The sequence below is a fragment of the Platichthys flesus genome, chromosome 6, assembly GCF_949316205.1.
Source record: "Platichthys flesus chromosome 6, fPlaFle2.1, whole genome shotgun sequence".
NCBI lineage: Eukaryota > Metazoa > Chordata > Actinopteri > Pleuronectiformes > Pleuronectidae > Platichthys > Platichthys flesus.
The window spans coordinates 15,420,331-15,445,526 of NC_084950.1; the positions used below are offsets into that span (position 1 = coordinate 15,420,331).

A 25,196-nucleotide genomic window follows, 5' to 3' on the forward strand; every position below is an offset into this window, starting at 1 on the left:
GCGTCTTTACCCACAATACCCTGGTGCACTACGTCACACACTACAAACTTTCATTAAAGGGGCAGGCCATACCTGCAATACAACAGCTCTCGGTCTCATATACAGATGGCAAGAGAAAGCAGAGACGCAGACTCAGCAACTACATCCGAGATCTGATGCACCTTATTACTATCTGAGGGATTTTTACACACTGTCTGATAAACATTCCGACAGTAAAGGCAAGGGGTAGTGATGGATAAGGTTTTCTTTAACAAGTTATGTCTTTAATTCTCACTTTCCACCTTAAAACTATGAAATTAACTGAACTATGAACTCGTTCAGAATTTAAATGGTGAACTACGAACATGAACTATTCATGTTTACTTGTATGAACTGAATTTTAGAACTTGTTCATGAGGTGTGAACTTGCACAACACTGCAAACAGGTTTAAAACATGACCTCCTTAGTGGAGGTAAACAGAAAAACAAACTGAGAATGTAGTAACATATAAACATTTGATTCCACTTCTTACAAAACGTTATAAGTTGTATAAACACTTTTAATTTTTCAATTGATTATTGATGAGAATAACCATATCACTAAAGTTGGGGAATTGCAACATACAGATATTTCAGCAAAAAATTAAATACAAAGCATCTGCACAATCTGATCTCTGCAGAGTGATTTATTTGTATTTCAGAGACCTGAACATTCACCTCGATAAATGATCCCTGTAAAGACTCCAGTGTGCAGATGCTTTTCCAATATAACTTTTCACATATTCTCATCTACAGCAGCACTGACTATGAATCGACTGTGTGTTTATTAGAGAAATGAATTACAAAAACGACGGACAAAATAATTGCAGGAGAAATATTTGAACTTTTAATCCCAATTTGTTACAAAAACACTGAAATCCAACAAGGTCCCGTCTGTGAAAATGTCCACATCTTTAAAAGCTCACTCCAGTTTGTAACACAAGCTGCTGTTAATTCATGATCTTGTTTTAAATCAGACCTCAGAACACACGACTAAAACTGCATCAAACAAACAAGGAAAACCAAAGACTGCACACTTTACAGACAGTAAACAGGGGTCTATTTTATTTTTGAATGAGTCTTTTAATTAATGCATTTCAAGTACTCCAAAAAATTACATCTCTTTGCACAATACAATTTGAATTTTTTTTTTTTTTTTTAGTAAAAATGTTCAAAGTGAACAAAAATTTCCGATACTGTATAAAACACAGTGAACATTAAAATCAGACAGTAGTATTACTTTTTAATCTTGTGTTCTTTCGGCCTACATCACCTACCACATTTCAACTCAATTTGGACATTTTCAGTGCACGTTTATCTAAAAACTTTACCAAGACTACGAAATTAAAAAGAAAAAGTAAATTTACAGGCATTATTTTCTTCTGCTCGTCTACCCATACCATGCCACAGGATAACGAAGACAAAAATGAGAATGTAACATTGACTCCATCACACTGAATTTGTTTTTCCCATTGATGACGGTGGAGAAAAAGTATCATCGTAAGCAAACCAGTTCAACTAGCACATAGAAAGAACATAAATAACTTAGGAGAGTTTGTCACATATGAACATCTTTGAACAATTTACTCTGGAATTAGAAATACAAAAAATGAAACTGATGTATCAAAATGTCGTTTTTCATCTTCAAATGAAATCCAAATTTTTCCGAAGTACTGTACAAGTTTTACACATAGGGTTTTATAGGCTCAACGGGCGCGGCGCAGCCTAGACGGTGAAATTTAAAAAGAGCTCCATTTTGTACAGACGTAAAGAGTTGTAGCAACAGCCGACCTGCCTGAATCACCTGCCATGTGAAATTAATTGAATGGCGAGACACAGTATTTTCATGTCCCCCTCTAGAGCACGCGAATGATGACTACGACCATCAGGACCGTGGTGATCGATGTTATTTCAGATTCGCAGTGCCTGCATTGAAAAATAATAACGATGACGCCATGTCCGAGCAGAAATGTATAATGCAAAGCCCTGCATTTGAATGCTTGTGCAAATCCACACGCCAAATTATTTTTGGTGTGTCAAACATTTGCATCTTAAATAAATCACGAGATTCTGCATAATGGATCATGACCAGATTGATCAAATCCTCTCCACTGGTTTCGAAAGCTTTTCCCGGATCCACTTCCTGCACCGAGAGGAAGAAGAAAACACATCCTCCCACAGAAACAATCGAATCTTCTTCATTTCTTCCGTTTAAAGTGTCTCCAGAAACCTTGACAGATGCATTCTCTGCGCAAAAATCAGCTTTTATAAAGTTTTATGGCACGCTGATGTAAACTCACATTAGGGCCTGCGCTCACGGGCTCGTATAGGATTCAGTCCATGAGGCGATGTGACCAGGAGAAAACTGCAGTTGAGTTTTTAAAAGAAAACAAAAACATAACAGCTGCTCGTCTCCTGTGAATCTAGTGAACACACAGAGGAATGTGTTAGTGAATAATGTAACAACACTGCTGCGATACACGGCTCCTTCCACTTTGTTTTAAGACTAACATTAATATTTGTCAAAGTAAATAGTGTTGAGTGACATACAAACATTACAGACCTTGGTCAATTAATAGTCACATTTAATAAATGTGTCCGCATGCCCACATTGAAAAGTTCTTAGATTCGCTATCTTGAAGAATAATAGAATGTTTTTCATCTTACATTTTTTTTTGTACATCCACACCGGAGTCATTTTTCAATTTACTTCCACACCAACGTAAGCTAACTCTGAAACATGATACACTCTCATTTCTAAACTAAGCAGTCTTCATTTTCCCTTGTTTTAATATAGCTGAACAGGTAGAATCCTCTTTAGCTTCATTTAGTGGTTATTCGTTCTTCTTCATCAAAAACAGTAAAGACAATAATAAGGTGTACCTTCCCTTTCTGTTCCCGTGATTCCAAACCTCATCTAGCTTGTTATGCGACATGAGAAAAATGTGATGTTAGCAAGACAGTTAAAAAAAAAATAAATAAAAAAAAAAAGATGGAGAAAAGGGGACCTTAAACAGACAAGGCCTGGAATGGGGGATATGGTGACCTTGTTGTTCAAATCTGAAACTTCCGCAATCGAAATGTGAGGGAGCTCCACCTGACTGGACGACGCCGGGGAGAACTCGACGGCCTCAAATCCTCGGCAGCGGCATCCAAGGAACTCCCCACAACCATCGACCCTTCATTCATGTGTTAAAGAGTCCTGAGAGCACTAACCAAAACAATTAAAAGAAATAAAAGTGAAGAAGTACACATTTACAGTAGAAGAAATAGTTTGTTTTCACTTATGATACACTAAATATGTACAGTCACATGCAGAAGACTGTCTGCACAAGAGAGCGGAGCCTGTGTCTTTTGCCGTTTGACATGTGTAAATCACAAAAAGTGCCGCAAATCCTCTCGGAGTGTCTCTCATTTCTGGCTTGAGTGTCAAATTAAAAGCACAGAACAATTAACCAGCAGCCAAGGGTGTGTCACTCAAAAAGACGTTGCAATAGAACGGAAAAAGAAATAAAAAAATTAAAATTAAAATAAAACACGTCACAGAATGTACTAAAGCTACACATTATTCCTTAACTCCTTGGCACTCCTTCAAAAAAAAGAAAGAAAGAAGAAAGAAAAAAAATGTGGAGATGCTAGATCGCACTGCATTGGAAATGGCTGATGGTCGAGTCAACTCCACAAAGAGCCAATTGAGCTGCTAGATAGTGTTTTCTCTTTTCCACGTGTCCGTTTTGTCTGTAGATGGAGGATATGGTGGTGACTAACAACCATGTCAGGCTTTTTCTTTGGATGGAGTGACGCTTTTGTTTCCCACTGTAGGCACAAGGAGGAGCCAAGGCATTGGGGGGAGGTGTGTGGGTGGGGCGGGGGTGGGGGGGCGGTGTCCACAGGGCCTCAGCGTCTCATCTGGCCCATCTGATAGTTCTCTCTGGGCTGACGGTGGTGCCTCTGGGGCTGCGGCTGCCTCGCTGGCTGCCTCGCCGGCTGCCGCTGGGCCCCATGCCCGGCATGGCCGTGCGGGTGGGCGTGCTGAGACTGGTGCTGCACCTGGGAGTTAGCTTGCTGCTGCGCTCGCCGCCTCTTCAAAGTGCCTGTCGGGAGAAAGGTTCAGGGTGAGCTTGTTGAGAGACAGACTAATCGATCTACAGCAATTAAAAAAAAACAACTAAATCTTTGTGTATCATTCTTCTTTCGAGAAACTCAAGATCTTTACATCAGTGTTTCCACAGCAAATGGAGGAATTTGTGACTTGTAAAAGTTACATATGTGGTGCGAAGACTTCTACTATAGAATACATACAGAAAGCATTGCTGAAATTAGCAGTCTTTGATCACAAACTTGATTTTGACAACAAAGCTGCATTTAGCCTGTACAAATACATCGAATTGGGTTTCTTCTTTGGGAAACTTTTGCCCCATTTGATATCAAGCATAACAGCCGGGCTGCAGTACATGTGGGGGTTAGCGGGTGTTTGTCGCAGAAGGTCTTGCTTTTCATTTTGGTGAGTGTGAGTTGTGATGATCTCTCACCACCGTTTCAATGTCTACATCTGTCGAATATGTCACCAACATAAATAGCACTTTAAAGAGCTTCCTAAACCTTTTTTTGTCCAAACAAAATGTAGAGTAAAAAGTAAAAGTTGGGTAGGCCGGCTGTGGGGGATGTTAGTGGTTGTCCTCTAACCAGGTCAGTGGTTCGATGCCAGTCTTCCCCTTCTGAATGCCGAAGTTTCCTTGGGCAAGATACTGAACCTCGAATGGCCCTCATAGAAAAAAGGTGCTGCCCATAGATGCACTGTATGACTCTAGAAGCTCTAATGTACAGTGCTTTGAGGGGTCATCAAGACTAGAAAAGCGCCATAAAAAAAAACAGACCATTATCATTACAATGATATCATGTTAGAAATCCTATTATCTATGGGCATTTGCAACAGCAAACCTTTTGTAAAACATATAATGCAGCAGTTCCGCAGCAGACGCGCTCCCTGTGTGGACAACAGATTTTCGCAAGACAACAGATCAGCGACACAATCGCCACTTGCTGCACAAGCACCCAGTGTGACACTGGATATTTTCTCTAAGTTGTGACCTTTTGAATACTTGAGCTTAATCCATTGCAATATCCATAGTGTCTATATGCACAATAGCAGTTTTAAATATTAAATACATGAATGACTTTATCTAATGACTATTTTGCACTATATCATATGCTGGCGGCTTTATAAGGATGTGTATTTTTGCACAATCAGATTTATTTTTTAATAAATGAAAAAATTAATCTTTACTCAGTATAGTGCTGCGAGTGATGACAAATACAGACTCATAAAGCTCATTACTCAGTCGATGAGCCTGTTTCCCTCAGATGAGGCTTTGAAACTTTCTTTGTGAACCTCTGAACTCACCTGGAAGTGGTTTGGGAGGGGGGAGTTTGGGGTTACTGCTCGGTGTGTGCACACTGCAGATCTTAATAAATCCAGCCATGAGCATGATGAGGGCAATGCCCATCAACAACACTGCCCACCAATGAGCCTGGAGAAGAGAAGGAACTTAGTCAACACACAATGGATAGAAAAACACTTCACGTAATAATAACTAATAACTGACCAGAATCCTAATCAAGAGGTCAACACATACCACGATCCACTCTGCAATGTTCTCATAGAGCTCAGGGTTGAAGATGGCCTTCTTTAGCCTGGCGAGCGGCCCGTCTGCATCCACCAGACGACATTTCATGAACACGTCACAGTAACCCTTGAAGTCGTTGCAAGGCGAGCCGGCTGGGAGGGTGGTCACCTTCTTGTTGAAGAAACGAGCCAGTTTTTCTGATCCGGTGCTGCTGCACGTGTTAGGATTCACTGGGGAGAGGCATCGCAGAGAGTCAAAACTATTGGAATGACAAAGACCTACTCTAAAGCAGAAGAAAAAAATAGTTATGAAGCTGAGAAAAAGGGTAAGTGACTCACTCTTCTCCATGCAGCACACGTGGCAGAGCTCCGTTTCGTCCTTGCCATCCTGGCTGGCACAGGTGCACGCCTCGAGCCCATACTTTTCACAGATGGAACCGGAGCAGCCCTGTCGGGGAGGAGCGTGAGGACAATGAGATCAGGCAATGGCTGCTTTGAATGTGACAACTCTATGGCAACCACTTTGTTCGAGTGTAAAGCCTCTGGCTACTGACCCCGTTGAGGCAGACTTGTGTCTCTCCGTGGCAGGCGGTGAAGTTGGCTTTGGGCTCGGACGTGGGGCACTGAGGACTGACTCCGTTGCACATGCCCTGGTGAGCGCACTCGGACTCCTCTCTGCACTTGTCGTTACGACCCTTGTAAGAGCACTCTTGTGTACAACAAGGACCTTGGCTGGGACTGGTGGGAGAGAGACAAGTGTTGAGTCGTGAGGGGTCACAAACAAACTTCCCTACGAAACACCATTCACACAATTCGGACAGAAATAGCATCCGGGTCTACCTGCAAACTTTGTTAGGCTTCTTTTTGCACTTCTTGTTGTCGGCCTGGTTGGCATCGTAGCAGCACTGGTCCTTGCACTGATCACTGTAGCCGCAGTCACACTCCTCTCCTGGCTCCACCAGACCGTTACCACATATGGGCTGACCAGACTCTGTTTAGAGGAGGAGGAATAAACACTGAGCCTGGGCCACCAAACTATTTATTACAAAAGCCATAGCAAAGGAAAATTGTTGCAAAATTAAACGTTGCTGCAGTAATGGGGAAATAAATGTTTAAATAATTTGGTTAAAGTGATCAGGTAGTCCACTTACAGTGTTCACATTGTGTCTTTTCATACATGGTTAAAAAAAAAGGTATTTGTTAACGTTTTTACGGCTCTGTGAGTAATTTAAGGCTCCCCTCTGTGTCTATCGATATAACTGAATGCACCCCGCCATCTTCCCACTATCTCCATACATTGTCCAAGTTCACAAATTCTAGAATTTTTTCCCAGTCTGAGTGTAAAGTGTAATATTTTCCATCATCAGCCAAGAAAGATTTGCTTGAGACTACATGTACAAAACCAACCAGGCAGGTGTGCCACTCCAATGAAATCACATTACACGTCATTAGGGTGAGGCTTTTTTCTCAAAAGCCTCAGCCTAATGACTGAGTGCTTTCAAGTACACTACAGGATGAAAGTCTATAAAAACATGGGGACACTTCAGCCCCAGGTTTTTATGTTGCTCTCTGAAAGTTAAAAATAAATCAACGACCAATGTGGATGTTTTGGGGGACGATGCAGATTGCGATATTTTTTAGTAAAACCGGCTCTGTATTTTGTTGAATTTAACTAAGAAATGTATGTAAAGGTTGGGAAAAGATCATATCGGCCAAAATCATTGGTCGGGTTCTAGAAAAAAGCTTAAATAAATTTTACTGTCTGTGATTAAACCTCGACCTCTCCCCCACTGTTTATCTGCTGGTGTATTTATTTGTAATCTATGTTGTTTCTTTGAAGCCAAAGATGATTTATCGCTTTGTTGACAACAAAATCTTCCAAATACCACTCGTGAAAAAAGTATACTAATGCCAATATGCTTTTCAAAGCCAACACAAGGTGCTTTCTGAGTTACATTGATTTAATCTTCAGCCTTCATGTGGTTAAAAAACCTCCCACGCTAATTAGAAAGGTGAATAATCTGAAACAAATCTCAGTAGAGACGGTTAAATTCAAAGTAAAAAGAAAAAGGTAAAACGTACCGACAAAGCAGTTGCTTCTCTTTTTCTCCAGCACCTGGCTGATGTTGCGAACGCTGCAGATGGAGAACTTATTGTTGTTGAGCTTGTCTCCTGATGTGGCTCTTGCATACATGATATAATTGCCCTTCTCCTTCTTGTCTTGGCTCTTGGATTCCCCTGGGGTACACTCAGATCCAGAGTCGTGCTGAGAGTTAAGAAGGGGGGGGGGGGGGGGGGGATATCAGAGGTTAAAAGAGCAGAGGATAAAATGTACAAGCCCCTAGTAAATCTCACAGTGTATAAATGTGGAACATCTGAGTAACTCACCGGGGAGCCAAAGTTGTGTCCTACTTCATGCGCAAAAGTGATATGGGAGACTTTGGGAGGTACGTGGGAGGCATAGTTCTGTACAGTGATTATACCAGTGTTGAGAGATTTCTTTTTTCCATCAGAGTAGAGCTTGCTTTTTTCACAGATGCCTCCAGAGCTCCCTGAGAAGCAAAAGCACAGGTTGGAACAAACCTTCCAAACCACAGCTACAAAAATTAAGGATTTTGCCCATTAGAGAAGAAAATCTGTTTTTTGTCAGGGCAATTATTCATTATTCTTTCCTCGAATGATCTCACATAAAAGCAAGGTTTGGTGATAATGGGCCTACAACCCATTACAACGAATGTGACAACGGAACCGAATTTTACAGTTGCAGATCACAGATGATACACTGTCTTCCATTACCTGAGGGGGCTCCCACCCAGGCCAGGCCCAGCACTCCGTCATCAAAGTCTCTGTCGGTGAAAACGTAAGCGAGGCAGTAGTCGTCATGGTTCTGCTCAGAGTTAAGCTCCAGGAACTTCTCCACACCGATGTTGGAAAAGCGGAATGGGTTGGACCTGTCCCTATCGACATTGGTGGTGTTGATCTGTGAAGGGTGAGGAGGACAAGGTCAGAAGAAAGGCAGTGACCGTATGTAATATATAAACCTTAGATCAGTTTCTCAATACTTCACTTACCCTGATCCTTTTCACCATGAAGCTGATGTTGCGGATGCCCATAAAGTCAGTGCCCTGGTAAATGGCATCAATGGCCTTGACGTGACTGGAGATCTGAAATTGAAAAGGTTTCACAAAACTTTAAAAAAAAAAAAAAAAGAAGCTTTGACTGGGATGATCTAAACGGAGAATAAAAAAAAAATCACAAATCTTACTGTCGGATGCAGTCTGTGATGTGTGATAACTTACTATGAAAGAACGCATACAGTAAGTGTGTAAAGAGCTAAGTAAACAAGCTTTCACTGAACTCTCTCTGTGCAGCATCAGTGGACTAACTAATATTATCAACTATCCACTCATTAATTCTGCTGCTTATCCTTTCAGGGTCACAGGGTCACTGGGGTCAATCCCAGCTGACATTGTGCTAGAGGCGTGTTACACTCTTGATTTTTTTTAAATTGCCAATTAACGTAGAGGAACAGTTTGACAATTTGATAAATACTGTTATTGGCTTCCTGCCTGTGTTCAGTGAGGTTGATACCAATCTGTTCAGTAAAAAAAGTAGTTAACTTTGCTTAGCATATTGAAAATAAACTGCACTTTGTATCTAAAAAAGAAATGTAGCATCTAAGAAATTTTTTTCAAGGTTGTTAAGTGTTATGATTTACCACTGGCGTAGGGTTTATTATTGTGATGCTACGCAGCCAAATTTTTGATTATTAAAAATCGTCTCTGCGGATGATATTCTTTCATACTCTCTTTGTAGATCCCATTTCTTCAGCCCTGCAGTGGCAGGACTCGAGTGACTGACGCTGACCGTCTGTTACCTGAGCAATGACAGCCTCTCTGGTCTTGTAGTACTTGAAGAAGAGGTGGTCGGTCTGAATAAAAAGCTGGCAGGTGTTTTTCTCAGCCTGCGCCATCCTCCTCTTCCTCAGCAGTACAGGTTCATTAAAACCCGCCTCAGAGTGGAGCTCCTGGTGTGAGCAGAACAGGAGAGGAGAACAGGAAACCGACAGTTAAATAAAACATATATATAACATTTTCCAGCAAACAGTGGCTAAATAAATAATGACTGGTATTTTTAGGCTGTGGTTTTCAGCTGCAGTATGTTCATAGACTGCAACTGGGCTGAGGAACATGTACGTTTCATGTTACACGAGGAGAGCGGGGAAATAATAAAGGAATAATAAGACTGAAAGCAAACTTGCCTTCCATTTAAATGAAAGATATTTATTTTTACTTTTGGGGAAATGTCTCTTTAATAACTCAAAGTGACAACTGGAGAGTGCTTCTCTTTTGATGTGTGCAGCTTTAAGAAGCTCCAGTTTGTGTCTCTCCTGTATTAACTATACAGTAATGTACTATATAAATAAAATACTTGCACTTATCTGAGTGGATGTGATCAGAAAAAAATACATAAACAGCGTTCCAAAAAAACGTAGCTATGCAATTCATGAAAGTTATTAATATTTTAAGAAACAGCAGCACGTCTCAATAATATTAATGAGAGCACTTTCACTTTTGGTTTATGTGATAGAAATTGAAATTGGACAAGTATCTTTGCTTGGATTAGAAAAAGAGGAACAACTTGAGAAAAGGCTTAAAAAACCTTTTTGGTTTGCAGAGTCTGAGGATTCTGAAAATACCTTCAGAAAAGTGTTGCGTGTTGTTAAAAGGCCTTTCAGGGTTTTCAAGGATTGCTACTGAGTTATTTTCTAGAAAAGTGGATGCTTAGCTCTGTGAATTTAACGTAATGATAGTGGTGCGCTTGGGAGGCATAGTACTTTTTGGGTTGAGAAGTAACAGCTGCTCTTAAATGAAAAACACAATGGGAAATTTTTGTCGAGATGAATGGCTGATCAGAATAAATTATAATTTACATTTTTATATGTAATTTCGCAATTTAAAACAGAACATATTACACAAAACCTCTAATATTAATCTTGATGTGAATACGAACAAATACAAGTACACCAAAAATACATAGCAGCAGGTCATTTGGATTAGATTTTTTACTAAAATTAATTCAGAACAAAACCTTGCTGCTACAACACACGTGTTGATTATGTGTCTATGCGTTTGTTGCGAAAATATTATTAGGCTAACAAGAGTTAACTGTGACTTGAGTCACAATTTTTTTGGACTTTATTTGGAATTGAATGTAAAATATTTCCATGTGAATTCTTTGATGAAAATAAAACCAGGAGTTAATGTGTGCAACCCCACTTTAGAATGAGAAAGTAAAAAACATTCAGCAAAGAGCGACTCTTTTCCTGGTGTTCAGGTGAGCTTCTCATTAATCATGTTGACAACCACTAATTAAGTAGATTGGCTATTCCCACCAGTCAATGTTAATTCAAATTGCACAGAGACACTAAAAAAAGTCTATGGGTATCTCTGGAGCTGGGTAGCAAAAAGAAATGTCTTTCTTTAACTGTGAGGGTTAATTGTGGTGTGTGGTGAAGTTTCACCTTGGGTGGCTCCTCCATGGCAGATGTTTGGTACTTCTTCATCCTATCAAACACTGAGCTATCAGCACAGCCTCCTTCTGGGCCGTACTTGTGCGGGTAGTCTGAGTGAGAGAGGCAGACACAACACTATGAGGATTATGGGAGACAATGTTAGCTACTTAACCCCCCGAGTCACTCTATTTCTGGCACTATTTATGATCAGCTAATGGATGTACTTACACGCCACTTGAGCCTAGCTTTGCTGTGTTAGCTGTTACTTCCCTGTCTCCCTCATTAGTGATTCTGTTCACATTTCTGTTTAATTTGCCCCTCAGCCACAAACTATATGTACACAGATGATTTGAAATTACAGGGTGCCAGGGTAGTGAAGTGTCTTTGGTGCTCACTAGCAGTACCAACATTGTATAGTCTGTGTAAATGAGCTAGCAGCCCAAGAGAAAGATCGTATTACTCATCTAATGAGCACCTCAGGTATCTTTACTCTCTGGGAGGTGATTTATACCAGTCAGCCTCCATCAGTGCCACGGCTCCAACCCCCGCACTTTCCCGACCACACATTTATATATGCGTGCATTCAGACTGTCAAAGCATTTCTGTGACTGAACTTGCTGGAAACTTACGTATATCGTCTTCGTGGTAAATGACAGAGTGGAAAGGCACATCTTTGCCTTCCAAGTATCTCTCTGCAGGTTCCACGTAGTAGTTGCCCTGGTAGCTCTGAATGAAGCCCTCGAACTTACCATCCACAATGGAGCCATGAGTAAGGGTACCTTTCTCTCCTGGGAATTTAAATAACAAAAGGTATGGGTGTTGATTACACAAGATCAAACCTTAACAAAAACATTAAAAAGAAGAAGAAAAAACTAAAACTAAAACAAAAGGCCTAGGACTGAATTGATGCTTTGCACATTGCTTTTACTTTAATAAACACATTAAAACAAGGGGGTTTAAAGGAAGCCTCACCATAGATTTCTCCAGTGTAGATATGAGCCGTATCATAAGGAATCTCTTCTCCTGAAACATCTACCTTTAAATCTGGGGAAAACAAGGTGTTGTCCCTCTTCATCCGTAAATTAAAATGCCTAAAATCAAAGACATAAAAATATACAATACGGTGAAACTGGTTCTTTGATGTCCAAAAACTGTCTCCTGATTAATTCATGCCATATTCATATTCAGCAGTGTGAGCCCATGGATTTGGGTGTGGATCTGAATCTGGCTTCACTTTGGGGGGTAAGCAATATTTCGCAAGCCCTTGAGAAAAAGGAAAAAGGAAATGAAAAAAGTGAGGAGAAGGGTGAAAGCAAGGGCATGGTTTGGTATATAAGCTCTTTTCCAAGCGGAAGGGGAAACTATAGTCTTTATCTTTTAGGAAAGGGAAGAGAAAATAAGGAAAAATGAAACAATGCTGTTTTTGTTGATCGAACATAAGGAAAGGAAAGAAAGATGTTAAAGTAAACCTTGGGTTTCATGTTACATCTACACAGAGCTATCATTGTGTGCTTGTGTTGTGTGCAAATTGTTGTTGTGTAGGTTAGTGCACTGTCCCTAAATTAACTGCAGGAAAACAGAGAACTTTATATCTGCAAAATATGCTGAAACTTAACATGATGAATATACACATAAATCGTGCCCTTATATATGAGCAGTAGCTATTGAGTCACAGATGTTTTGTTATGACTTCAGGGTGAAAATGCAAGGTACACAAACAAAGCAGCAAAATAACAGCTATTTCAGCCATATTTAGACATCTTGTTCAAATCAGGCAAAGAATAGTGCAGCAAAGAATTGGGGTTGCATGTCTAGCTTATTCACAAAGTCAAAGGGAAAAGGAGCTGACACACTTTTCAAATGGAAGAGATTTCTTCTGTGCCTGTTTGCTCAGCTCTTATCGTTGTCTTCCCTATAAAGCACCATCAGAGTTTAGGAACAGCAGGCTCTTCTACAGGCAGGGTGATAAACAGCCTCTGCCAAGATCCTAGCCAGATGGTCTTGACTTTGTCATGGAGAGAGTGGGCACTTTCTATCAAACAACACCACCTCTTCAAAAGGCTGGACGAGGAGCCATGATAAGGACTTCATGAGTCCATCAAGCCATCCCCTACTATGGCTCGAGGAAACCTCAACCGGACTAAATCCACTGTCACCACAGAGTCAAAGTGATGATTTCATAAAACAGGAGTAAATGTAAAAAAAAATGTAATAACTCTGCAGATCTCTGCTACAGCTGACCTCCATCTTTAATCATAAAGCATGTAGACTTATGGGATAAGCAATGCAAGGTAAACAGACAGGTAAACAAGAAGATAGAAGAGTTGACATCAAAATAGACAGAGATGCTGTTGAATTTCCCTTTAGGTTAATATCTGCAAAAAACAATCTTGACAAACCTTCCATGGGCATGAAAATCTAAATGAAGGAACTTGTCTTCGTGGTTGAGTGCCCTCTTGGCCCTCTGATGCTTGCTGTGCACAAGCTCTGTGTCGTAGGACAGGCCTTCATAGTGACGGATGTACTTGTTCAGTGGGTTTCTGTAGTGTCCTGTTTGAAAAGAACAGAGGGACTCCTGTTAACAACAAGAAGCAAGGACAATACAAGGCTAATAAACTCTTGTGGTAGACAGACTTTTCCAGAATTTCCGATAGGGATCTTTCTGGCCCTGCTCAGACCTGGTATTAACATCCGGCCTGAGAGACCCGATCCCAAAGGGACCGCTCTAAGTTTGCCTGTTCACACCTGAAATCAAAACCCTTCCTGAAAGTGTCTCCTGTGACTGCTTGTGATCGGATTCCATTTCCCCACCCTGTATGGAAATAAACATGCACATCCTTTCTTTCCACAAACCCCAAATGATGTCATTATTATCCATTCTGACTATAGGGTTGGGGCCACCTCCAATGTGTTTGGGTGTATTTAGGGTGTGCGAGCAAGTGTGTGTGAAAGAGAGTCAGTGTAGTCAAGTGGAGTCGAATAAATGAATGCACTAAACTTTAAAAAATGTAAATTTAGAAACAGTAAAAAAAATATGAAATATGTGGCAGTCAGTACTGATATTATAGGGTGTAGCGTAGGTTTGCTAAATTAAATTAATTCCTAAACAGGCAGGGCTTCTTCACCTGTCAAAAATTCGAATATCTCCCGGTAGGAGAGTTAACCCGGATAGCTTATTTGCTAACTACAAAAGGCATCAAAGAAAAATAAATCAAAAACAATCAACTTCGGTTAATTCAATTGAATTATTCAATCAACTTAAAAAAGTAAATCAAATAGGTATGGTTTATTAACAGACAAATCATTTGCAAACAAATTAATTTCCAAATAAGAACAATTAACCATCCATTAAATAAACATATAAAAGGAGTTTCCATTAAGAGTTCATGGTGAGTACAGTGCGAGTTCAGACGTAGAGTGAGATTCTGGGTGTGGGGAGAGTGTTCAGGAAAAAAACTGTTATAATATAGGGTCCAATGAAAAGGTAAAGTGAGGGAAATATGTGTTTTTGTTTGAGGTCCTTTAATCTTCTGATGGAGGGAAGATGAGGGGTGAATTTCTAGAATTATCACTAATTATTCAGTGTATTAGGAAAAACACTGAAAATTTTTCAAATAATTTTGGTTCATTATGAAGCTGTAGCTCGTGTGCTCATATCCCTCAGGATGGAACTTTATAACAGGTCAGATCAAGGTCTCATTTGTTCTATGATTTGCATTAATTTTCTTTACATGCTCAAAAATAATAATAATAATGTGTTTACATGTTACCAAGAGGTCATCGCGAAAATATACACAATACATGAGCAAATATCAGGGATAAAACACATGTTCAAGTCAAGACGTTCATAATATTAAACTGAATATATTTAAATCAATCATTTGATTTGAATCTTCAAAGTATGTTTCGTCTTAGAGTAATTTTCTGAGGCATGGTACATGTTATGATAACTGAGGTGCTCAAAAAGATGGATGATCTGACAGATATTTGACAGGCAGGATTAGAAAGATGGAAACTGACAGCAAACCAGCATTGTCTGTGTTTTAAATTTCAGCTAAATCTGTTTAAGTCAAGTGAATGCCAGTTTTGGAGCTGCACTAAACAACTGCCCCCGGCGGAGCAGCATCATTATTTTACCACCAGAGGAGTGGGTGGAGGGATCGAAGGAGAGAGATTCTCCAGCACCTCCACCCATTTCACCAACTGCTTCACAAGCCTTCTGTCAAACTCCACCAGGCCTTCAGGAAGTTGCTTATACTTAGATCTTTGCCCCATAGCATTAAACCCAAAAGAAAGTATTTTCAGTAAAACCAGTTTATGTAATTAGTACCATCTGAAAGGTAATTATGTCTGACCACTGAGCCATAAATTACAGCTTTCAGGGTAAGAATGTAACAAAGGTGGGGGAGTAGACCAAGCTTCAGCTTCTTCTCCAGTCATGAGCATTATGAAATATTTAGGCGCTAACATTGAATTTTTCATTGAGGGGACTATGAGAAGTAAAGGCCACGACTATTCAGAAGTATCTTAATTCCTCCAGGCCTAAATCAGATCAAACCATAAACACTGAGCAAGAATTACAGAGTCTTACACTTCTGCCATCATACGAAACCATCAGAAATACTTACAAACCTACAAAATACAGCAGAGTCATATAGTAATGTGGTTAATATAATATATCTCACATAATGTCTTTACCTACAAGAGATTGATCAAATGTTAGCAAAATAATAGCTTATATTAACAGTTTGACAATGGTTCCAATTTAGGGTTATAAATAAACATATAACACACTACTGGGTGACATTTATGTTATGATGGTGGCTATCGATTAGGGTACGATTGATTTGCTATGGGATTTGTGAAAAGAAAGGTAATCAAATGGGATGTCATGTGTATCTATGTTATTTACATGACATGGGAAGGTAATACAAAACTTGTCTTCCTTCCTGCTCCTGATTTTGTTGAGGGAATGTAAACAAGTATAGAGGTCTAGTTTTGTTTTAGGATTACACTGAAATTAACGAACTAAACTAAACGGTGACTCTGGACACTGCTGAGTGACTGACACATCATTGTGTATAACAGTCACAGAGCTCATTTAATTCAATTTATTGCACTAGATTTAATACCAATGTGCAGGTTGTATAGTTTCATAAGCACAACAACTGCATTCCTATAACAGGATAATTTACATTATCTCTGTTTCGATAACACTGCGGCTAACCGTGTAAGCCCGAACAGAACAACACTGACCGGCAGCTAAACAGACACTATAAGTATGCCACTAAACATATAAACTCATTACATGTAACGTGTTAGCTACAGCCCAACTCGGGTAACACAATGTCGGGGGCTAAACGGGCTGTTTTCACCATATTGTCAACGTAAGCGGATAAAGCGCTAGCTAGCCCAAAGCTAACGGTCCGCTAGCCGAGTCGGCATCTCCATCTTCTCATAACAATGGCTGTCGGCGCTGTTCGCACGATAACAACAAAACCGAGGCCAAGCCCGACAGTAAAAACCGTGACAACACGCGCAGACAACCCGGCGACGTCGCTTCATTTCACAGAACTGCGCGGATCCGGCTCGGCTACGGCGCTGCGCCCGGTTCGTCCGCTGGAAGTGAGAAAAGGGCGCAGTTCTGTTGACAACACGCAGGCCGCGCGGAGACCTCCCGAAGCTAACGGCTGCTACACCAGCCCTTACTGCTCCTCTCTGCCGAACCGAGGCAGCGCGGCGCCCCGGACCTTCTCCCCGGACACGTCTCACTCACCTTGGCTGTAGTTCAGTAAGCAGGCGAAGAGGAAAACTTTGAGAAGAAGCATGTCTGATAAATCCATTGTTAGAGCATTGATGCCGTCCTCACTTTATTGTCCTACTTAGGGAGGCGCAGACGCCCTGTGTGTTTATTGCAGCTTCCTCTCATCGCCTCCCTCTCTCCCTCTCTCTCTTTCTCTCTCTCTCCCTCTCTGTCTCTCTCTCTCCTACGCTCTGACGTCACACGCACAGCAACCTGCCATCCCTTCCCCCAAAGCGCGTTCACGACCCAGGCCTGCAAACCAGGATGTAACGCAATGTAATGTAATGTAAATTAATGTATGTGTCTTCTCCCATCCTTACAGACACTTTCAAAACGAGGAAACCAAAGTGAATTCGTAAAGGTCCAGTGTGTAGGGTTTAGGGGAAAGGGTTCTATTGTAGAAATACAATATAAAATAATCCTAGTGATGTTTTCACGAGTGTGTTTCTTCTAAATTGTACAAATTGTTCTTTTCTTTAATCTAGAATCTTTAGTTTATATTTAAATACTTTGTATTTACATCAGGAGCGGGTCCTCTCTACAGCGACCACACACTGAACCTTTGTTTCCCAGGCTCCACATAATTACACCCAATGTGCTCTTAAATTTCAAATTTGGTACAAAGTAATCAAGTACATGCACATCATTTTTAGTTACTTCAACTTTACTTTTTTTACGTTTTTTTTCGTATTTGGGTATCTCAATGTATGCCTTGTCTTTAATTTCGCACTTTAACTTTAAACTAATTTGAAAGTTATAATTTGTAAGTGCAAAAAAAATACTAAAACATAGTATAATATTATGGACTAAAGATCCTGCAGTGGTGCAAAGCCAAGATAAGGTTTACATGAGGTCATTAAGTACTCATATACATGATAAAGAAATTTGTCTTACTACAAAAATGATCAAATAACTTCATTCAAAGATGGAAAGGCTGTATTTCTTCCACTTAGTTTGTTTCCATCTTTTGCATAATACAATTTTAATTTTAACAGATTAAAGGAACACCTTGAAAACTCAATATTCAGGGTAAATATTTTTACCCTCACTTGAGTCAATTTTTGAGTACTTCTTTCACCATCGCATTTAATCTTTTTTATGTTATTACATAAAATACATCATAAATGTTCTTTAAACAAAAATGCTAAAACATTTCCCAGGTCCAATTATAGGATTTGCTGCTTTTGTGTTATGTGATGATTCTTGGCGTAAATCGACTGTTATTCAGACAAACCGACACAGCAACTGTGTTAATTTGGGCACAAATAGGACCTTTTATAGACCTATTAATTATTCACATTATGAGGAAAAAAAACAGCAGTTTAGTCAAAATGGAAATAAGTATTAATGGCAGCCCTATTATCTTTTTCTTGGTTCCCAAGTGATGTCTTATCTCTGGTAGAGAAGCAGCAGACTGAATATATATATATATAAAGCCACCTCACTTACATAACAAACTCACAGAGCCATCATACAATTCATAGGCAGCCAACAACATGTTTATGTTGCTTGGCAACCCAAGATCCCGTGAATGCAGTGAAGAGAGAAGGAAACACCATCAGGCTTGTGTGGTCGTTGGATCAATTTCCTGTCATGTATAACCTCTGATTATGTGTAAGCTATTTCTGATCCTGGCAGTTCTCTGTGATGATCATCCCATGATGCACCTCTTCCTGTTGATGCAGTGGTTGTCTTGATGATAAAACCACATTCCCAAGGAACACTCCTTTTGACAACATTCCTCATACTCAAATAGGGTTAAAGTCGTTGTATATGGAAGATAAACATCAGAATCCGCACCCAAATCAGGTTTATTTCAGTCTTTCTGCTCATGTTTCCATTTAATCTCTTCAGTCATTTCTTCTGTGTTTTTATTCCAGACGAGCTCCTCGGGCTCCACAAGCTTCCACGTGACACACTTCTACATCGGCCCCTAGTTTCTGCAGCTCATCCAGCCAGATCTGTTGTTTCTGGGACAGCCGGTCAGTGGGCCCCTTCACCTCCACCAGCTGCAACAAGACAACCCGTGTCACCAGGCTATGCAGAATTATCAGACATGATTCAGGGATCAATCTAATTCTAATAGCTAAAACGTGACGATATCTCACCTTGCAGGTGTTTTCTGAGGTGTTCCACACCACCAGATCAGGCAAACCTGCGCGACAGTGTCTGTAGTCTTTTGACATTCTCGCTGTTACTCCTCCTAAGAAGGCTCCACCGAGGCAGGACACCAGGGACTGCAAATATCAGTGAATAAAGGTGGTTCTGTTAGAACCATGTTAGTACCTAAATAACAAATGTAGACACACGTCTAATCAGTTATGAATTGAAACCGATTATTTGTCACAATACACAATCTAAGTAAAATATACTAATCATCTATTAGATTCATATAATGTATGACATCATATATACCTTTATTTTTTTACACACACTTTTAAATTGGCAAAACTGCAATTTTTGTCTATCAATCTACACATTGTACTGATGAAGTATAAACTTGTTTTCAGAAATTTGAGCTTATTTCTTTATTGGATGATATCAAATGGAGTGAAACCTCACATTGACCCCTGAGATTGACTTGAGAGTCATCATTGATAATGTTCCTGCAGGACTTCAATTTCGGGGCTCCATTCATTGCTTCAAGTCGGCAGAGTTCATATCCAGGATATTTTGACTTCCTTTCTGGATAATGAGAGGTGATGGTCACATGATGTCCGTCTTTATACACAGTCTATGTTTTTCCTTGTCTCCCTCTCCATGCTTCTGAGGAGGCCCCTCCAATCGCATGACACTGGGAGTTGTAAAGCTCTCTTAGAATGACTTTTGGTCAGTTGGGTCGGACGGGCAACTCTTGGAAAAAAATTAATTTCACAATTGCTGTGACTAGTGCACTACTGGGAACATCCAGTGCTTTAGAACTGGTTCCTTACCCTCTCTCTGATCTATGCCCTTCTAAAGTTTTATTGCAGATGTCTACAGGGACGTCCTTGGACTTGATGACCTGGGTTTTGTCCTGACATGCAGTGTGAACTATTGGAACTTATTTACAGAGGTTTGTAATTTTCTAAACTATGTCCATTCAGTTTGCCAAAGGTGGATTCCAATCAACATCTAGACATAAGTTCAAACAAGAACGGGAAAGTGCCAAAGCAAAGGAGCTTGATACTTTTGTAAATGTTGTGTAGATTGATGTGCATTTCAATTTGATCAACTTAAAATAACATCTACAACACAATATAGTTTGCAAGTGCTTTATTATACTGAATACTTTCTGAAGACACTGTATACTTGCCAGATTGACAGTAAATACCTGTGCATGTTGAAGAGATGAGAAAAGCTCCCAGTTGACCAGGGAACACACTTTACCCTCCTGTGAGGTCCAGATATCCTCCATCATGCTATGTAGCGTCTCCACAGTCGCCTCACTGAGTAACTGAACACGAGAATCTATCGCCTCCTTCCTGTTCTCATAGAAACAGTCGGTGTAAAGATCCAGTGGACATGTCTGTGAGGGACAAATACGAGTTAAAACTTGTTCCGATGCGTGGTTATTCAACACAACTTATAGAGAGCTTACTTTACCTGGTATGGGTTTCGGAAAACATCTGGAATTCCTTCCATAAAAATGACGTCCCACAGCAAAAGAGCAAACAATGTAGAGAAAGTCGAACCCTCACCATGGATCCCTGTTACATGACAACAACAATTTATTGTTCTTGTGATCAGAGGAGTATCCATGTTTTTGTTTTTTTACAGGGCAAGAAACAATGTTTACCTTGGTCAAATCCTTGTTGGCGGTAATGTGCTAAACACAGCTCTTCCACAGAACATATCACAGTGGCTTCTTGGCTGTCTTCCCCCTCTCCATTTGTATGTAAAAGAAACCTAGACTTGCCCATGCCTCCCTCATGAGGAAACAGCTGTCCTCGGATTGTAACCTGCAGACAAAAGTACAAGCCGGAAAATATAAAAGTGATAAAAGTGTTTTCCCGAGTAAGCCCAGTTCGAACATACTGCAGCAAACTCACATGTTTGACATCTTGGACTTGAATAGTGGGTAAATCTCTGAGTTGCAGGCGATACTTCTTGAAGCTGGCAGACTCTTTCATCCGAACGGCTCTCTGATGCAGGGAGAGTTTATGACCCGTTCGTACCAGAGTGTCTGTCATCCCATCTCTTATAGCATCAATTGCCTGAATGCAACAGGAAAGGTACAGCAGCCATGCAAATTACAACACGCGACATGTATGACTGAGCACATGATGAGTGAATGAGATGATGAGGATGTCTCTGAGGAGGTGAGCGGATACTGCAGCTCACCTGCTCAGTTTTCTTGAGGTGCTGCTGAAGGTTTAACGCCAGTCGGTCCCACCATCGCCCTCGGCTGTCAGGACAGTAAACAGACTGCGACAGTAAAGACTGCAGCTCCTCTACTGCTTCCTGTTAACACAAAACTCTCATTTTTAATTATGACGTACTTCAAACATGGTGACGTTTGTGTGAGTTTGAGTGGATGAGTTCAACTAACCTCATATTGACGTAGCCGCTGCAAGATCTCCACCCCTCTGGATAAGATCCGGGTGTAAGACCATCCTGTAGTGAAGCTGCGCAGGAACACAGGCAACTCTTCCTGATGACTATCCAACACAATGATAATGTTAATGTTAAACACAAGGACTCTGTATCTGTTTTTCAGACAGAAACAAAGGGATTGATACATAAATGTATCACCTGAAGTCATGGTTTTTCTTCAGCTCCTGCCAGGCACTTTTGGCAGCAGTGTAAAGCTCTAGGGCCTCTTCCCACTGACCTGCCTGCATCGCTGAGTTTACTTCTTGCAGGGATCGCATGGATACTTCATATCTGGTGGGATGAATGTAGTAAGACGTATATATTCCTGTTTATACTTCTTCAACAACCACAACTTTTATTAATCTGAACTCCGTTGGCAGGACCTCACCTAATCAGGTCCTCTCTGTCCAGGAAAACCTTGGTGGTACGTTGCATTGTGTAGTCTGGGAAGGCCAGACGTCCTGAGTTGACGAGCAGGATGGTGAAAAGCTGGCTCTGCCCGCCAGCTGCCGTCTCCTCCTCATCCATGGTGTCCGTCAGAGAGAAGAGCAGAAGGATGCGGGAGAAGACAGCGCGAGGATCACGACACAGACGCACACAGGAGCCTGCGAGCTGTTTCGCCCTTTAACGTTGGAGAGGAAAGCAAAGGCGTGAAATCATAACAACATTATGGGTACAGTGAATAAACACACAGTCACTGCTCAACTCACTTTTTGAGGATGACAGCCTTGATGTTTTGAGCAGGGCTCATAGAGAAGATTGACTTTTGTTTGCTCCGATTAAGCAGCCCGTCCACAAGCTGCTGTTTCTGCGTCCCAGAACTGCCCAGATGGAAGCTCTTAGCCAGAACTTTGAGTTCAGGAGCGGGCAGCAGATCCAGAGCCTCTCCGAGGTCCTCAAGATCATTCTCTTTAAAAATAAAAAAATTTAAATTCAGTGGACATCTAAAGGAAGCAATCAAAAATTGGGTTAGTGTGGTTTTTCAAGAGGCTAACACAAATGGTATTAACTCCCAGCTACTACACAACAATGCAATAATTCCTTCTCTCAGCAGTCAAACAAAACAAAGAAATATGAAAACACAGCATGCAACAGTATACAAATAAATATCTCAGTATTTGAAGTTTCAGTCAACTCAGACAGAGATGTAATATATTAGGAAGATTTGGGCTTCATCTACCTGACTGCAGAAAACCACTTTGAACCAGCTCCTCAGCAACAGGTCCCAGATCACTGCATATCTGCTCATAATCCAGTTTATTAACTTGAAGCCACTTCAGCTTCCTCTGAAAGAGCCTAACATACAGCTTCTGCCCCATGACTTTTGATAGAGAAGACACATGAGAACAATTATTTCTATTCATTATTGTAAAATAATAATTACTGTGGGACATTGTAGCGTACCTGATAGCTTCTCAAATGCGTGTATGAGTGACATATCATCCTGGTTGAACAACGCTCTGTCGTCTTCATTCTCCAGCACCGCCTCTAGAACAGTTCGGAAGTTACGGAGGTAGTAAGGAAGATCTGGTGGATGAAGGCTCTTGACAGCTTGGTCGCTGATGGTCTGCTCAGCAAACCCTGGCAGGGAATCACTATTAACGAGTGCAGCAGTTAAATCACAAATCTCCTCCGAACTCAGAGGGGGGTCAGACGTTGTGGAATGCGTGACAGTTTTATCTTGGTCCGTATCAGTTTTCTCAGCTTTTATTTCACTAGACAACACCTCATCCAACTCCCTGCTCCTGTCAATTTTTGCTTTCTTAGTGAAAGCGGACACCTTGCCAGTGGAAGTTGTTTTTTTCCTCTTTGCGAGTTTGGAGGAAGAAACATGCAACTTTGGAGTGACTAGTTTTGGGGAAGTTTCTGCTTTGGGAAGTTTCATAGTTTCCTTCTGTTTAAGATGATGTCCTTTTTCTGAACAGGATAGATATGCCACTGCTGCTGGAGTCTCATCGCAGGTTTCTGTCAGGTCAATGACTTTAACACAATCTTTGTTTTCCTCTAAACTCTGACTCAGGACATTTTCTTTCTGCGAGCTGCCCAGAGTCTCAGGAGGGTCTCCCTCCTTTTCCAGTTGTTCACCCTCCGTTCGTGTCCTCTCAGGTGGGTCATGACACTTTTTAGATATCTTGGCGGAGAGACTTCCCAGGTCAATCGTCCTGACCACGGTTTTACTGTTTATCTCACGTGGAGCCCGCTGAAAGTCATCCTTTTTGAAGTAAGGGCTGGTGTTGGTCTCTTTGACCTCCTCTTCCTTGTTTCGATCCACCTCTGGGGACTTTGCAGGATTCCTTCTGGGTGACAGCTGGGTGCTTGGCACAACATTATTACTTGCTGAGGCGGCACTGCTGTCTCCTCTGTCAAAGTTCTGACATTGCAAATCGATGTGCTCATTGATCCTGAATCGTGGTACCAGCTGGCCACACAGGGGACAGGCAAGCTTGATGGGAGGCTGGCTGTTGAAGAATGAGGTGATTGGAGTCATGGAGGAGGAAGCACTGGCAGGAGTCCCGGCTGAGACATTACCTTTCTTCTTGCTCTTGGACAATGACAGACTTCTCCTGGGCTTGTCCTTGTCTGCTCTGTCGGTCATTGTGTTGTTTCTCGGTGAAGACGTCTTTCAGAAACTTCTCTTCGCTGCAGTGAACTCCCAGTGTGGACAGGGCTAACACTGCTGTGGTTAAAAGTTAACTTTGCTCAGAAATGATCACATTAAAAACAGCACATCCAACACGTCGCAAATTTGCAGCTCTTGCAGTCTCATTCGCGTGTCACAAAAAACACAGAAACATGAATAGGAACCCTGTCAGTGGCTCATGATGTTAGCTAACATGCCGGGTAGCATCTAGCGGAGGAGGCGCTGCAGGGTAACAACAATCCCGCTTCTCAGGCGTAACCAACAGAACACAGAATGACTGTCAGGGGGAAGTAACAGATCCAAAGTACATCGATTATTTTTAATTAACTAAACAATAAAAAAAAAAGAAAAGGGGAAATAAACACAATTGAGTGTAAAATATTTATGTGTATATATTTTTTTTAAGAAACTTATATTATTTAAGTTGCAATGCAAAAAATGCTCATAAGTTTTTTTCCAGAATCCTAAATTACACATAGAATAACATATGAAATAAACGCTTCAAATGAAATGGTCGCTTATTTAGCCTCATGTTTGGCTGTGCAGACCTCACACGGTGCGTGTGTGTGTGTTAGTGTGGGTGTGTGTGTGATGTTGGGGGGCAGTGAGCACATAATGGAGGGTGGAGTGGGGGGTGTATTTTCTTACACACGTTCCTGGGCTGCTGTGCGGCTCTTATTCAAAACTCACCATTCCGGGCAGCGAACAGATGTGATCGGCACACGGGCGTTTTTCACATGGAGGGACAGCGCCGGGACTGATGCTGGTGAGTGGGAACACGCTGGACTCGGGTGTATGCGCGGACGGATGGAAATGTCACAGTGATGCATTTTCCACAAATAGGCCCCGATAAGAGCAGGTCTGAGGGGGACAATGCTGTGATGGGCTCCAGCATCAGCCTCCGAGCTGCAGTCTCCACATCAAGGTCGATGGGAATTACAGCAGCAGCAGCGTGATGGGGATGATGATGATATGATGCTTACAGATGCTGAAGCCAGCAGCGCGCGTGTGAGTGTGT

General features: G+C 41.2%; 2 protein-coding genes across 2 annotated transcripts; both read right to left on the reverse strand.

Annotated features, from left to right (window-relative positions):
* Positions 1-841: 841 nt before the first annotated feature.
* Positions 842-17,107, reverse strand: LOC133955195 (disintegrin and metalloproteinase domain-containing protein 10-like). The gene is made up of 16 exons (XM_062389904.1): positions 16,936-17,107; positions 13,559-13,709; positions 12,132-12,250; positions 11,789-11,947; positions 11,169-11,269; positions 9,522-9,671; positions 8,716-8,808; positions 8,441-8,624; positions 8,033-8,196; positions 7,727-7,910; positions 6,485-6,635; positions 6,199-6,382; positions 5,984-6,092; positions 5,655-5,875; positions 5,423-5,549; positions 842-4,112 (listed from the first exon to the last, which is right to left on the reverse strand). The coding sequence occupies exons 1-16, from the start codon at positions 17,000-17,002 to the stop codon at positions 3,916-3,918; spliced, it is 2,361 nt and encodes a 786-aa protein (XP_062245888.1). The 5' UTR covers positions 17,003-17,107; the 3' UTR covers positions 842-3,915.
* Positions 17,108-18,036: 929 nt separating this feature from the next.
* Positions 18,037-24,383, reverse strand: fan1 (FANCD2 and FANCI associated nuclease 1). Its single transcript, XM_062389901.1, has 13 exons — positions 22,942-24,383; positions 22,718-22,858; positions 22,248-22,446; positions 21,926-22,159; positions 21,697-21,828; positions 21,494-21,602; positions 21,286-21,405; positions 20,994-21,158; positions 20,741-20,903; positions 20,548-20,651; positions 20,276-20,470; positions 19,071-19,199; positions 18,037-18,971 (listed from the first exon to the last, which is right to left on the reverse strand). The coding sequence occupies exons 1-13, from the start codon at positions 24,131-24,133 to the stop codon at positions 18,834-18,836; spliced, it is 3,021 nt and encodes a 1,006-aa protein (XP_062245885.1). The 5' UTR covers positions 24,134-24,383; the 3' UTR covers positions 18,037-18,833.
* Positions 24,384-25,196: the final 813 nt, after the last annotated feature.